Genomic DNA, 13,930 nt, shown 5'->3' on the forward strand with positions numbered 1-13,930 from the left:
TAGGAGAACAAGGACAGACCGTATCCATTGAAGATTTTATCATCATGAGGTTATCACGGGAGTAAGAATAAACAGTTTCCCCAGAACTGGCAGAGTAGCTGGCAGCTGGCATCGTCCTGGCACGGACGGGCGCAGACGGGCTTGCCTTTGGCGGGCCATCAGCGCATCGGCTGCGCGTTCGCTCCAGCATGATCTAAATAAGGCAGCAGTCAGCCACTAGGCCGCGCAGCACCGGAAGTAGTTGCACGTGAAGAGAGCCTCAAAGTGAAACTAAAGAGGCACTTACCTTCGCGCAAATGGTACAAACCATGACGGACCAGGAAGCCTCTCAAGAACATAGAGCAGTCAGCCCCTAAGAGGGAAGAACACACCGTTTGTTGAGCAATAGAACGTAAAGCAGAGCACAATTATAAACAATGTTACTGACAAGGATTAAAAATACTGTAGCTGCAGATGGTATAGCTGTATAGCCAAGAGTGGGCTGGGAAGATGAATTTAAAGGAAGGCGGGCAGCTAACTTAACTATCTAGAAGAGACTGGGGGTGGGGGGTTTCAGGAAATTGAAAAGTCACTTTCCACAGCCACCTTCTGAACAAATGACTCAAAATGTCTGACAGATGAAGTACACAAATTAAAAGCCCGTCTGCTTCTACCTCAAGGGTACTTCGAAAACAACTGCATGATAAATTAGAAAGAGCAGGCTGGCAGAAAACGAAACAATTCTCTTGGAGACTTACATATATATATATAAGTACGAGCATATTTAACAATATAATTACATTAATCCACTCCTTCTCCTGCAAAGATGTAAAACATTGCATGGCTTGATGACTGATGAGGAAAGCGTGCATGGCCCATGTAAAAGGAGGCTATATTTTGCCCTTTTTTTTTCAACAGAGTTTTATATAGCGCAAACTTAACCCGAATCGGGTATCAGAGCGCTTTACATAGTACCAGTTGCATTACATGAGGACACATTCATTTTTGTTAGGCACGGAGAGATTAAGTGATTTGCACAGAATCACAGGATGTTCAGCTGTCATTGCCGAGACTCAAACCCAGTTCCCCAGATTCGAGGGCGACAGCCCTAGCCGTTAGGTCAACTCCTCTCCCCTTTGATGTTAACTTAGGTGTCAGGACTAGCAACTTAACCCTTCCTCATTACAAACCATAAAAAAAAAACTGTCTATGGGAGGAAGCATAAATACAAAACTGGAAGAGGTAACATAAACCCACTTATCCACAGAGAAGCCGATCTTCACCAGAATCACAATGAAAGAGCAAGATTGACGCAAAGAGCTAGTAGTTTATTTTATTTTTTATGTATAAAGTTTTATATAGCGCGAACTTAATCCCGACGGATATCAGAGCGCCTTACACTTGAGGTAATGAGGTAACATAACAGTACGAGAGTCATATAGGGCGTATGCAAGAGCAATACAATAGTTGTACATATAGAAGACTCAAGATAGGCCTGGGCTAGGAATATAATGTGCTATGCATTGAAACATAACGACAAAGAGGAGCGAATACAACATTAAATACCAGAATGGTGTCCATTCTTGTAGTGTGGCCGATGCGCTAATGGCTGACATTCGCACATCTTATGAAGGTAAGAACTTGTTCATGAGGAATCGTTTTGCTTCCCATTTGAATGCAACCTTGGAGGAGATTCTCCGAATTTCCGGTGGTAGAGAGTTCCAGATTTTTGGAGCAGAACCCAAGAAGGTTCGTTGACCTGTTCTCTTTTTGCGGAAGATCTGGGGTTTCAGGAGGAGGGAGTTAGCACTCCTCGACGGTCTACCCCCTCCGGATAGTATTAACTTTTGCGCCAGGTAATTGGGCGTTTTGAAGTGGAGGGCCTTGTGCGCTAAGCATGCAATCTTCAGTTGAATTCTCGCTTCGTAGGGCAGCCAGTTTAGCGATTTTAGGACCAGGGAGATGTGGGTATTTCGCTTGGTCGCAATATTTAGTTTTTCTTGCTGCATAATTTACCCAACCATCACACCTAATTTGAACCTCTCCTGTCACCTAATTGCAGTAGCCTGGGTGACACATGCTCGCTAAAAGAAAACTATTTTGCTGCCAAGCACTCCTATTAAGCCGTTTAGAGTGCAACATCATTAACTCTTCGGTTACAACTATATTCATCATAAAAATGATTAATACGCTCACTTTATTACCCAAAATTGCACATGAGAAAAACTAAAGGACATACAACCTACTTAGGAGGTCTAGATATTCAGTTGAGCACCTTCAGCAGCAGGTATGCTCTCAACGAAAAAATTAAATAATTTAGAATATGTCAATGAAAACTAATCACACTTTCTTCTTCAACCTTATGTTTATAGAACGGGGGTTGTTTTAATCTGACATAGAATACTGGCCACAGAGGGTGAACAAACAGTAAAGCGCACTTTTGTCTGTTGCACTATGTATTCCATTTGAACGTCAATCGTGTTTTACCGTTACTTTTCCACTCTACCTGAACTCAAATAATATTCCAACAATTCAACGTTTTTGCAGGTATTGCTAATGAGGCGCTTTCTAACTTTTGCTTGGTAGGCAAACGAAGAGGTCTATGTGTCAGAGACGGCTTTTTAGGTTTTGCCTGGCGAAAGCTGCGCTTTCTGCGCAGCTTTTTCGCGCAGGCGAAAACCTGATGAGAATTGTAGTGTGCTTTGGCTCGGCCCTCGTCATTCATTGGCTGGCTCCGTAAATGGAGCCTTGCCATTGGACGAGGGGCCTGTCCGTCAATGCCGGACCAGACACGGGGGCGTTCCCGACATTCTTTGGCTTTTGCCGACGTCACGCGACGCCGGGAACGCCCCCGATTCTGTTCCGGCATTGCCGGCACCTCCCTTGCTCCCCCTCCCGCTTGTTTCCTGGTGCAATGCTACTGGACGAACTGTTCAAGGTTATGATCTCACAAACACCTGAGGGGATGCCACAGATGTAATGATTTTTGGCCGTTTAATTCCGAAAACACCCAAACGTTCCGGAAATAAAAGTAGAATTGAAAAAAAATGGAACAGGTTGACTTAGACATAAACAAAGTAGTTGCATGCTGGACTCGTGGTACTGCATTTCTGATTCAAAATCACCACGATAACAACATACAGAAGAAGCCGAGTTGGCTGACAGCTCGAGACTCCCGCCGAGTGCATCACAGTACTCGGAACAGCTGATTCACAGCATCCCTCCAGCTCTCAGGCCGTGCAATCAGGCTCTCGACGCTGCCTGCCGCAGGTCACACCGCCCTCCCGACAGCCCAGCCCGCCTCAGAGCGGAGTGTGTCATTGGGCAGAGAGCGGGGCACGTGGGTCTGTAATCTGCAAGCTCAGCCTTCGCGAGAGACAGAAGACAGCGGGCTGCGATCCGTCCAGAGAGAGCCCAAACCCACCAGACTCCTGGGCGCGCAGGACAGGCGGACACATCCGAGGACCTCGGCCGCAGCCATCAGCACCGCGCGGGCACCATGGCAGCGCACGGCGCCAGCATCCGCTGGGCACTTTTGGCTACTTTCATCAGCTCCAGTGCCATTCTGGCTGCAGAGAGTAAGTGTTGATGTTACTCTTTTATTAATGATTCTCTGGGACCTGATATTCTTTTAAAAATTATGTGGCGATATAAAGGGGACTTTTCAATGTCTCTGAAATGTGTTGTTGTACGCTTTTAGTGTTTTGTTTTATTGTAATTCTCCAAATTGAAGGAGGTGCAGGCAGGTCACTGAAATGCCACTAAAGCTAACAGGCAGAGCTGGAGAAACCCATTTTCAAAACACGTCGTTGATACTCGAATTTTATTTGACCAGTGATATCGAGTTATTTCCTGACTGGCGACGGCAACTATCCAATCATGTTTTCGCCTTGCATTCTGGTCTTTGTAGTTTTGCATTCCATTAAAGAACAAGTCATGCAAGTACCAGAACGCAAAGGCTGCATTGGACCGGAGAAGCTCCTCGAGCATGCTGCGGCAAGGCTGCTAGCAGGCATCCCCAGATTCCATTCGACCAAACAGGCAATAAGAAACTTTCATTGGTTAACGGTGAGGAATCGCATCAGATTCAAGACCCTGTGTCTCACCTATAAAGCTCTCAAAGGTCAAGGCCCAGCGTTTCTTAAACAGAAATTATGTTACTATCTCCCGAAAAGATCGCTTCGATCGGAACAGAGACTTCTTCTGGTGGTGCCTCGAACCAGGACTGTTAAATGGGGCGATCGATGCTTCATTAACTCCGCAGCCAAACTCTGGAACACGCTTCCAATGGAATTAAAATCGGCACCTTCACTAATCCAATTTAGAAAACTTGTAAAAACATGGCTATTTGACCAATAACTGTCCAATACCTCTCTTCACAAGGTAGACTGCATGATTAAATGAGATTGCCAGCTTAAGTCGTAACGCCGAGACACCCACGGGTATTTGTTGCGCTTTAGAAATGTTTAAAATAAATAAATAAATAAATAGGGTTGGACTGGGTTCTTGAGGGATATTCGGGGAAAATAATCTTCATTTTTCACCTGATTCTTAATGGCCTCGTCGAGGACAGTAAAAATCTCTGCTTAGTTTAGCCGGCTCACGTGGATGCCCCCGTGCAAGGGTACACCAGTACTTCCACCGCTTTTATAAACAAGGATGCGTTTCCCCAGTTTTCACATTATTTTGGTCACTCACTGTTTCCCTTTCCCTAAAGCACTCGTTGAATCGCTCCCGTCGACCTCCCATTATATTATTCCACCCTCTTTCCCTAAATTACCCCAAATCCTTGCTCCTCATGCACCTGCAGTTGTGTGGTGATGGGAACATGCCTGCACACACGTTCCCCCCCCCCCCCCCCCCCCCTCCCGTCCCGTCTGTGCCACAGCTAATCGTGCTCGGCAGTAATTACTGATGAGTCATTTCCGGGGGCACTCGATGTGTCCCGCAGTGTAATGATGGAGGGGGTGTTATGTGCCCAGGACTGAACATCTCTGACGCGTGGATTGTTCTGGCAACAAGTTCTGTTCATAGAATTTGTGTGAGTCGGGAGAACGGACACCCCTAGCCAGGCCCGCTTTGGGTGAAACTTTCCCGCCAAGACTTCACACCTAAATGTAGCACGTGGGTTTCTAAATTCCAGGATTGTGGGAGGAGTGGAGAAAATGGGAAACGACCTCCTCCCCCGCCTTAGCCGACTCCATCTGGATGTCCAGTGCTTGGCTCAATAAAGGTTTTGTTTAAATAGGGGAATTGTCTAAAAAGTGGTTGGTGTGATTTGGGTGACTGGGCTGTACTTGGAACAAAGGTTGGCTTAATAAACAAATCTAGTGTTTTATAATTACAAGGTTTATCAGGGAGTTTTGGTTTCAACCGAGGGGCTGAGGGGCCTGCGATCCTGTAGTAGATTGTTTTAAGCCAGCGTTTTATCTGGCCCCAACAAGCAGAAACCAGGGCTCGCAGAGTGTGGATAAGATGTAACAAGCGTCACTGAGGAATTGCCTAGCCTAACTAACGCCCGAGTGGCCACTAGGCGCTTAGCAAGGCAGATGAATTCCTGGCTTCAAAACAGTTATCTGTATAATGAACAACGGTTTTGGACTCATATACTAGTAAGCCGGATATCGCATTGAGCCGTTCAGCACACACTGTTGTGTTTAACTGCCACCCACTTCCGAGTGAAGTGACTGTTGTGGACGCGTTTGAAATGCTGTATTTGCTAGTTACGGACATTAAAACTCAACAAACCGATTTAAACAAAAACATTTAGAAGGGAAACATTTAGAAGGGGAGAGCAAAAGGTCATTAGTGCCCATTGGAAGGGGACTAGGACCCAGGCGTCTAAAGTTACATTGAGGGTGGTTAAGACCTATGGAAAAGTGACTAGGGCGTATGGAGAGAGGACTAGTGTCCATGGAGAGTGGAGTATGGCCCTTTGATATTTGGGTTAAAAGCAATAAGTGGTGGCAAGGGTTCATGGAGTGGCATCACGGGGCCACTGAGGGATGACAAGGGGTGATTGCGAGGCGCCTATGAGGGCTGGGAAAGGCCTACTGACAGGTGGCTGGAGCCAACATGGGCTCATTTAGATGTGGTCAGGAACCACTGGCTAAGGAGTGATTGGTGGTGTTTGAGATAAACTGAGAGATGACTGATGTTTTGTGTTTTCTTTTTATTATGAATTAAATAAAACCCTGTCACCGAATGATGACAATTGCCTGACCCCGGGCACTAACCTCGTGCAAACTGGAGAAGTATTGAGACGTAGTCCTTCTTTTGTTTCCTTCTGCCTGATATGCGGCCTGCTCTTGACATACCATGAGATGTATGACTGCATGTAAAGCAACGGAGCTGCATTTGGTGCCAAAATGTTCGCCGGCAGGCAACAGGACTCCATTATATGCGTAACTGTGGGACCATTTGTTTAAACTGCGGTTTCGGTGTTGTGCAAGGGCTCCTAGACATACACAGATGTTTGTTTCTGCTGTGGACACAGCACTGGGGATACAGAGTGTTTTTTCTAATCTTGTTTTCTGGTGGAAGCCTGAAGAGCCGTTCAACCCTGCACGTTTGCTCATCATGTGTTAATGCGAGTTTGATTTGTTTCCTCCTGAAGCGTGTGAACAGCTTGGCCTTGTGTTGTGTTCTGCGCGCGGGTGAGCTCATGCTGGAACCAGGCAGGGCGAGGGAGCTGTCGACGAGCAGGGACTTGAACTGCTGCCCAGCGCTCAGCTGACGCGCGCGCGCGCGCGGCGGGCAGGGGCCCTGATTCTAATCTGCCACCCACGGGCTCCCGTGCCTCTGATGTGCTGATGCGCTGTGAGGTGGCTGGGTGGTGGCTGTTTTTGTTTTGTCTGCTCCTGTCACAGGACCTGCCCCTTTCACGGAAGACGGCGTGTCCTGAACGTCATTCTATAACACAACAAGCGCGCGTGCTGGAGCCGCGGAGCTGGTTATTCCTGTGCGCCAGTTCAACAAGCAGCAGCGGCGGCTTAGCCGCGAGCATCTCTGTTATTAGAGGGCTAATGACAGCCAGGCAGTATCCGCGGCTATTATTACACCTGTTCCTGCTCATGCCCTCAGTCGCGGCCCCAGCCACAGTCAGTGCTTAAGCCGCCGGCTTATTAGGGTTATTTTGCTTTATTCAGATTGCATTGTACCAGCTGCTAAGAGGCCCGTGGGCTTGTGCTCTCAGTCCGTGTCTGCGCCCGGATCTCAACTCTGGTGGGAAGGCAGAGCACAGGAAGCTGAAGTTCGATCCCTCATTATACTGCGAGGGAAGCAGCGGGCAGAGACTTGGTACCAAAGAGCACCCAGCGCCGAGAGTTGGCACCTGAAGAAAAACACCTTCACGCACGAGGTCCTGTCTTCTTTCACAGACAGTTCACACGTAACCGCCCCCTCAATCTCCACTCGCTGTGAAGGGGTCTTGCAGGGCACAAGTGGTAAAAAAAAGAAGTGGGGGCACTAACCTAGTTAATCAGTATGCAAGTGATATCACTGTGCGTGACATCACTGCACGTGACACATTCAAAAGAAACAATTGATGGAGGGAATGCTGGACAATTCAAACATTCACCCCCAGTCACAAGGATCTGAGTTAAATCCAAAGCAGTTCAGGCTGTACTGTTCCCATTGGGCACAGGGTCATGACTGACTTGCATATGGCTGGGTCCAAACTGGAATGCCATGGTGAGCAAAAAAAAAACCCGATGGATTTAGGCCCAGATCTCTGTACTGGGGTGAATGTATGACATTGTTCTGCATTCTGTCCGTCAATTGTTCTTTTTAGGTTTTGCCTCGCCAAAAAGATGCGCTCTGCGCATCTTTTTTGCGCAGCAAAAACCTAATGAGAACTGTAGTGTGGCTTTGGGTCGGCCCTCGTCATTCATTGGCTGGCTCCATAAATGGAGCCTAGCCATTGGATGAGGGGCCTGTCCGTCAATGCCGGACCAGACACGGGGGCGTTCCCGACATTCTTTGGCTTTTGCCGACGTCACGCGACGCCGGGAACGCCCCCGATTCTGTTCCGGCATTGCCGGCACCTCCCTTGCTCCCCCTCCCGCTTGTTTCCTGGTGCCCGCCTTCGTGCTCCGGCCGGCCGTCGTCAGCGTCTCTCCTCCCCCTTTCCCGCCCCCTCCCGCTTGTTTTGGTGCCCGTCTTCTGCTCCGGCCGGCCGTCGTCAGCTCTCTCCTCCCCCTTTCCCGCCCCCTCCCGCTTCTCTCTGATGCCCGCCTTCCGGTGAGACACTGTGATGAATGCCACTGAAAGCCCTGGATGGACTGGGCTGGGTCCGGGTCAGTCTGCTCGGTAGTGGGCTGACTAGTGACTGTCAATGACCTCCTGCAGCGCGAAGTGCTGTTCGAAACTCGGAAGCCACCGCCTCTTAACACTAGTGAGTACGAGGAAAGCACGGGCGGCCATGCGTTGCTTTGTTAATATTGCATACAGATCTGAAATCACCGTTTGAGGAGTGGAGCCGGGGAGGGGGCGGAGCTTCGTGGCGAGAGCTCCGTAACAGACACTTGCCCTCAACCAAGCCCTCCGCCCCCTTACCACTCACACAAACAAAACGGAAGTTGTCGGAACCAAGAAGAAAAGCGAAAGGAGGTAGGGAGGGGAAAAGAAGCTGCCAGGGCTGCCATGAATATTAAAGTAAAGCTGGGTCATAAGCTTCCAGCCATGGGAGTCTGTGACTTGTAAACGGCTGATAACCCATGACCCCATGACCTCTCATGGGAACGTTCACAGAGCAGCAGAACAACAGACATCCTTAGTATCGGCACAAAGCCATCGCTGGCACAGTGATTCAAGCAAGTGTATTTTGAGGGAAGGGCTGTGATAATAGCAAATATGCATTAGGCGGAGTGACCCTTGGCTTGGCTGCGGTCTTACCAGGCGCACTTACCTCCATATCCGGCTCCACTCACGGACCCTCGACATGCCGAAACGGTGAACTAGCAGGAAGTGAAACTTATCGCACTAAGCAGCAATGCCCCTCCCCCGCAGCGCCCGCGAGCAAACAAGACAAGCATTTAGTGCAATAGGTCCTGCATTTGCGAGAGGTTAAGCTATTAGCATTGTAAATTACAATGTCTTTTATTTAGATTTAAAAAAACAAAACAAAGGCATTGTCATTTACAATGCCAAGAGCTCAGACCCAGCAAATGCGAGACCTACTGCATTGCAAATGCTTGTTTATTCTGAAAGCATGACCAGTGTACCGCACAGATGAGCCGCACAGGGTATAATGTGTCTATGATTGCTGAACGTGACTGACAGATGGGCGTGGGCTGCAAAATGTTGTTGAACCTACCTTACGATTATGCCTCCACGTTGAACCTTCTTGGCATCTGTGAACCTAAAATCTCAAATTCGTCCCTTTCTAAGTGTTGGAAAATAACTGCACACATTAGCAGCACATTACCAGCACTCAGTTTATCGACCTCAGAAGATTGAACAGCCGTGTCGGCCCAGTCCGGATATGAAATAACGACCTGTGCAAACAAAAAATGTTAGCAGCGACTATTTTGGTTACTTGAGTCTTCCAGACAGCTCAGTTATTTCGTGGAGAGCACAGACGGGGCTGCTCTGCCACATTCAATAAACAGAAGCGCCACTGGCAATTGATGAGCACTGTGACACTCCCCCATATTGAGCGCTGAAAAGTCCAGGTCATGAAAAGATGCCTTAGTACTTGATTAACTGTGTAGTCAGAAACCTTCGAATAGCACGGCTATTTGCAAATGAAGGGTTGGCCTCTAAATAATGGATTTATGACTAGCTGAGGACTGCCGGTCAATCAAAATCGACTGACTCAAAAAACATAGTGCTTACCGACTTATCAAGGACACTGTGTAACGCCGCAAGTAAAAGTGAAACAAAAACAAGCATTGGAAATGCAATAGGTCTCGCATCAGGAAAGTTTGAGCTATTGGTCTTATAAATGGCATTTTTATTTATTTATGTGTTTGTTAAAAAAGCTAAATTAATAGCTTTGTCATTTACAATGCCAATAGTTATAACTTTCGCAAATGTGACACCTATAGCATTTGTAATGCAACATGTTTTTTATTTACGTGATTTAGATGTATTGATATTACAAATAACAATGGCTTTTATTTTTTTTGTTAAATTAATTGTTAAATAATGTATTTAATTTGTAATGGCAATAGCTTAAACTTTTGTAAATAACTTTTGTGAAGATTATATTCAGAGTTTTATATTGTGACGAAAATCCAAGAACAGAAGTGAAATATTAACATCTTTTTGTGATTTGTAATAAAGCGTGAACGCTTGAAAACAGCTTGAAACATTGAAAGAACATATTTGAACCAGCCTTTGACAATAAATTATGACGTAATGCAGCTAACACAAATGTAACGTGTGAAACTGCAGACTGTTATGTTCAGCCAGAGTGGAGCTTCAGAGTGGAGCTTCAGAGTGGAGCTTCAGAGTGCAGAGTGGAGCTTCAGAGTGGAGCTTCAGAGTGGAGCTTCAGAGTGCAGATTCAGAGTGGAGCTTCAGAGTGCAGATTCAGAGTGGAGCTTCAGAGTGCAGATTCAGAGTGGAGCTTCAGAGTGCAGATTCAGAGTGGAGCTTCAGAGTGCAGATTCAGAGTGGAGATTCAGAGTGCAGATTCAGAGTGCAGAGTGGAGCTTCAGAGTGCAGATTCAGAGTGGAGCTTCAGAGTGCAGAGTGGAGCTTCAGAGTGCAGATTCAGAGTGGAGCTTCAGAGTGCAGAGTGGAGCTTCAGAGTGCAGATTCAGAGTGGAGCTTCAGAGTGCAGAGTGGAGCTTCAGAGTGGAGCTTCAGAGTGCAGAGTGGAGCTTCAGAGTGCAGCTTCAGAGTGGAGCTTCAGAGTGGAGCTTCAGAGTGGAGCTTCAGAGTGGAGCTTCAGAGTGCAGAGTGGAGCTTCAGAGTGGAGCTTCAGAGTGGAGCTTCAGAGTGGAGCTTCAGAGTGTCAAGAGCAATGCCAATAGCTCTAACTTTAACAAAGGCAAAACCATTGCATTGTAAATGCTTGTTATAGACGCCAGCCTGCACGCCCCGCTGACGAAGGACGGCATCGCGGCCTTGCTCAAATTTAGGGCGAGCGGGTCGCGCGCCTCTCTTAACTGGGGCGAACAGTAAACACGTAAACTATATGAGTCGGTACAATAAATATCAAATGTACGCAACACTGATCCCCACACCTTGACCGACAAGGTGGTCGCCCAGCCATTTTAAACAGACTCACCGGCACCGCGTTTGCGTTTTCTCTCCCTCCCCCGTAGCCCTTGGTGCCCCGAAACTGTTGCAGGGGGGCATCCCCGACGGTAAAAAAACATACCTACACAAAGAGGTCGTGCTGTTAGGGCAGCTCCGGCTGCAGTTGCCCTGGAGACCTCGGGCCCACTCGTGTCTCCTTTCAATTTTCTATGGAATCACACTGAGGGCCATAGATGTGACTGAAGCTGGGTGAAAAGCGTTTGCACTCAGAATGTCTCAGACACAGTTGTGACAAGCCTCACTATCTAAAACATTTAAAGCCTGATTTAAAGTATAGGTGCCATTTATTGCACCTGATAAATAATGATACCACAAGGTTGTTTATTTATCGGGTTTCTGGGCGATAACATGCAGATTTTGGTGTTTAACGCAGTAAAATCCACATGGTACGGTAAATACTGTACACATTTTCCTAATAAAATTTCGGCAGGATTGACCTGCAGAAAATTAAAGAAAGGGTGATGTATTTAACGCGTCTGATAATTATTGGCTATGTTAAATAACTTGTCATTTCGACCCAAGCATAAACAGAGGTTATGCACGGGTCAAATACAAAGACCAACACTTAATCAGCCCATAAGTGTTTTAAGTCATATATCAAGGACATCAGTGAAAATAAGACCAATAGGCTCAGGCACTGGAGAAAAACAATTTACAAAATAGCAAGACGTTCTTTTCTGACAGACAAAACTAAAAAGATAGCTGTGATCTAAAGTCTTTAAAAAGGCACACATCCCAAAACATTGCTAGAAAGCCAATCTGGATTTCAGAACTTCCTGGATTGTCTCTAACAAAAGAGTGAGAGTGTGTGAGTGAGAGAGAGAGAGTGTTTAAAAACAAAAAAAGAATACACTTTTCTGAAAGTCCTAGGACCATGACACCACCAGGTAGTTTACTGGTTAGTATGAACATATTATGTAGGAAAGAACATTTGTAAAACAACGTTATATAAATTACCAATCAAGAAAAGAAAAGCATATTTTCTTTATTGTGTTTTGGATTAAAATATAATTTACCAAGTAAGGCAAACAAAGACCAAAATTCCATCATCCACAAAATTGATAATAACAATAATAAAAAAGAACCTCTAATGCTCACTGACGCTCTACTTCATAGTCCAGATATATATCCTAAATTTGAAGAAGCCGGCTTCTCTGGCCCGGATGAAGCAAAATTAGAACTAGCAAGACGAATAACATTTATTTCAGATCATACCTCTTTCCTCTGAAACTTCTCTCTATACTTGTAAGTGAAATTTCCCCTTCCTGTGGTTCGGAAACGTTGGTACTTGGCTTGAATGTACATGCCCTTTTGCACCAAGCCTGATCTGTAGTGTGGCTGAAATCGGCCTTCAGTAAAAACGCGCTGTTAAGATAGTAAAGGAATAAAAAACAATTTAAATGTAATGAAAAACTGTGTTATCAGAGTAGCAAATGTAATTTCTACCATAATACCGTGACAGTAGCTTGCAGAAAGCTCAGCACTTTCACTGTTAATCCAATCACCTTAACAACGAGCGTCAATTTGAACTTCACCTCGATTAACTGCTTCGCTGTGGCTCACATTCTGCTGCGATGCAGCGGAATTTGACGCGAGCGCACTTCGGACAGCCCCCGGTCATCCGACGCACACACACACTGTGACGTCAAATGGCCGAGGGCCGTCCAACGCATTAAAAAGGGTTAATAATCGAAGCCAACGCCTACCAGGTAAATACCACGAAGTATCATAACACACTGAACAACAAATACTGATCAAGCATTGCTTACTTGCCTTTTGACCAGTTTTATATGAGATAAAGTGCCCCCTGCAGCTCATTATAAGGAAATTGCAAGTCACCGAGGAGTTCCATGTCCATAAATAGGAAAAAGACCAAAGGTAGAGTTTCTTCATAAGGTTATGGAATTCTGAGGTGACTTGCAATATCCTTAATCATGTACTGTAGAGGATACTTCATCCCATACAATGCATGGCCATACTATTACCTTAACCACAAAACACTTGGGGGCACATGCATCATGGGATTTTGCTATCGCAAACAGTGCGATTCGCAAAAATCGTATGTTTGCGATTGCAAACGGCCTTTTGTGACGCATGAAAGTTTTTGGGATGCACAATTTTGGTAATTGCATGTTTTGCCATTTCCCAAATTGCGATTTCATTGAAGAAATCGCAATTTGCGATTCCTTAATTGCAATTCTAGAAGCACTTTGAAATAGCGATTTCGGTATTTGGAGTCGCAAATTACCGAAAAATTAAACTGGTCAGTAATTTGCAAAAACTTTGAAAAATGCACTAAAGTTTCATGTTACACACACACACACATGCCCTTGGGGCATGTGTGTGAGCAACATGGGAGCACAGTACAATTTCAGGGGTGCAACAGGGTGTCCTTTTGGCACCCCTTCACCCTTGAAATTGCATGCACAAGCTGAGAGTACCTATTTGGTACTAGCAAATTGCACATGCAATACCCATTCATTCCTACCCAAACAGCCCATAAATGTAACTCTGGCCTGCCATTGCGGGGCCTGTGTGCAGTATGATACTGTCATGTCGACTTGGTAAGTGCACCCACTTGCCAGGCCCTAACCTTCCCTTTTCTTACATGTCAGTCACCCCTAAGGTAGGCCTTGGTACCCCTGCGGGCAGGGTGCAGTGTATGTGAAAGGTAGTTATC

General features: G+C 46.2%; 1 protein-coding gene across 2 annotated transcripts in view; it reads right to left on the minus strand.

Annotated features, from left to right (window-relative positions):
- The window catches only part of BCLAF3 (BCLAF1 and THRAP3 family member 3), a 703,357-nt gene that overhangs the window by 72,772 nt on the left and 616,655 nt on the right, over nucleotides 1-13,930 (minus strand). For both annotated transcript variants that reach the window (XM_086934591.1, XM_086934592.1), the window contains exon 12: nucleotides 12,466-12,615. In XM_086934591.1, the coding sequence (XP_086790717.1) occupies nucleotides 12,466-12,615 (150 nt within the window). The remainder of the gene's footprint in view (nucleotides 1-12,465; nucleotides 12,616-13,930) is intronic.

The sequence above is a fragment of the Lissotriton vulgaris genome, chromosome 8, assembly GCF_964263255.1.
Source record: "Lissotriton vulgaris chromosome 8, aLisVul1.2, whole genome shotgun sequence".
NCBI classification, from domain to species: domain Eukaryota; kingdom Metazoa; phylum Chordata; class Amphibia; order Caudata; family Salamandridae; genus Lissotriton; species Lissotriton vulgaris.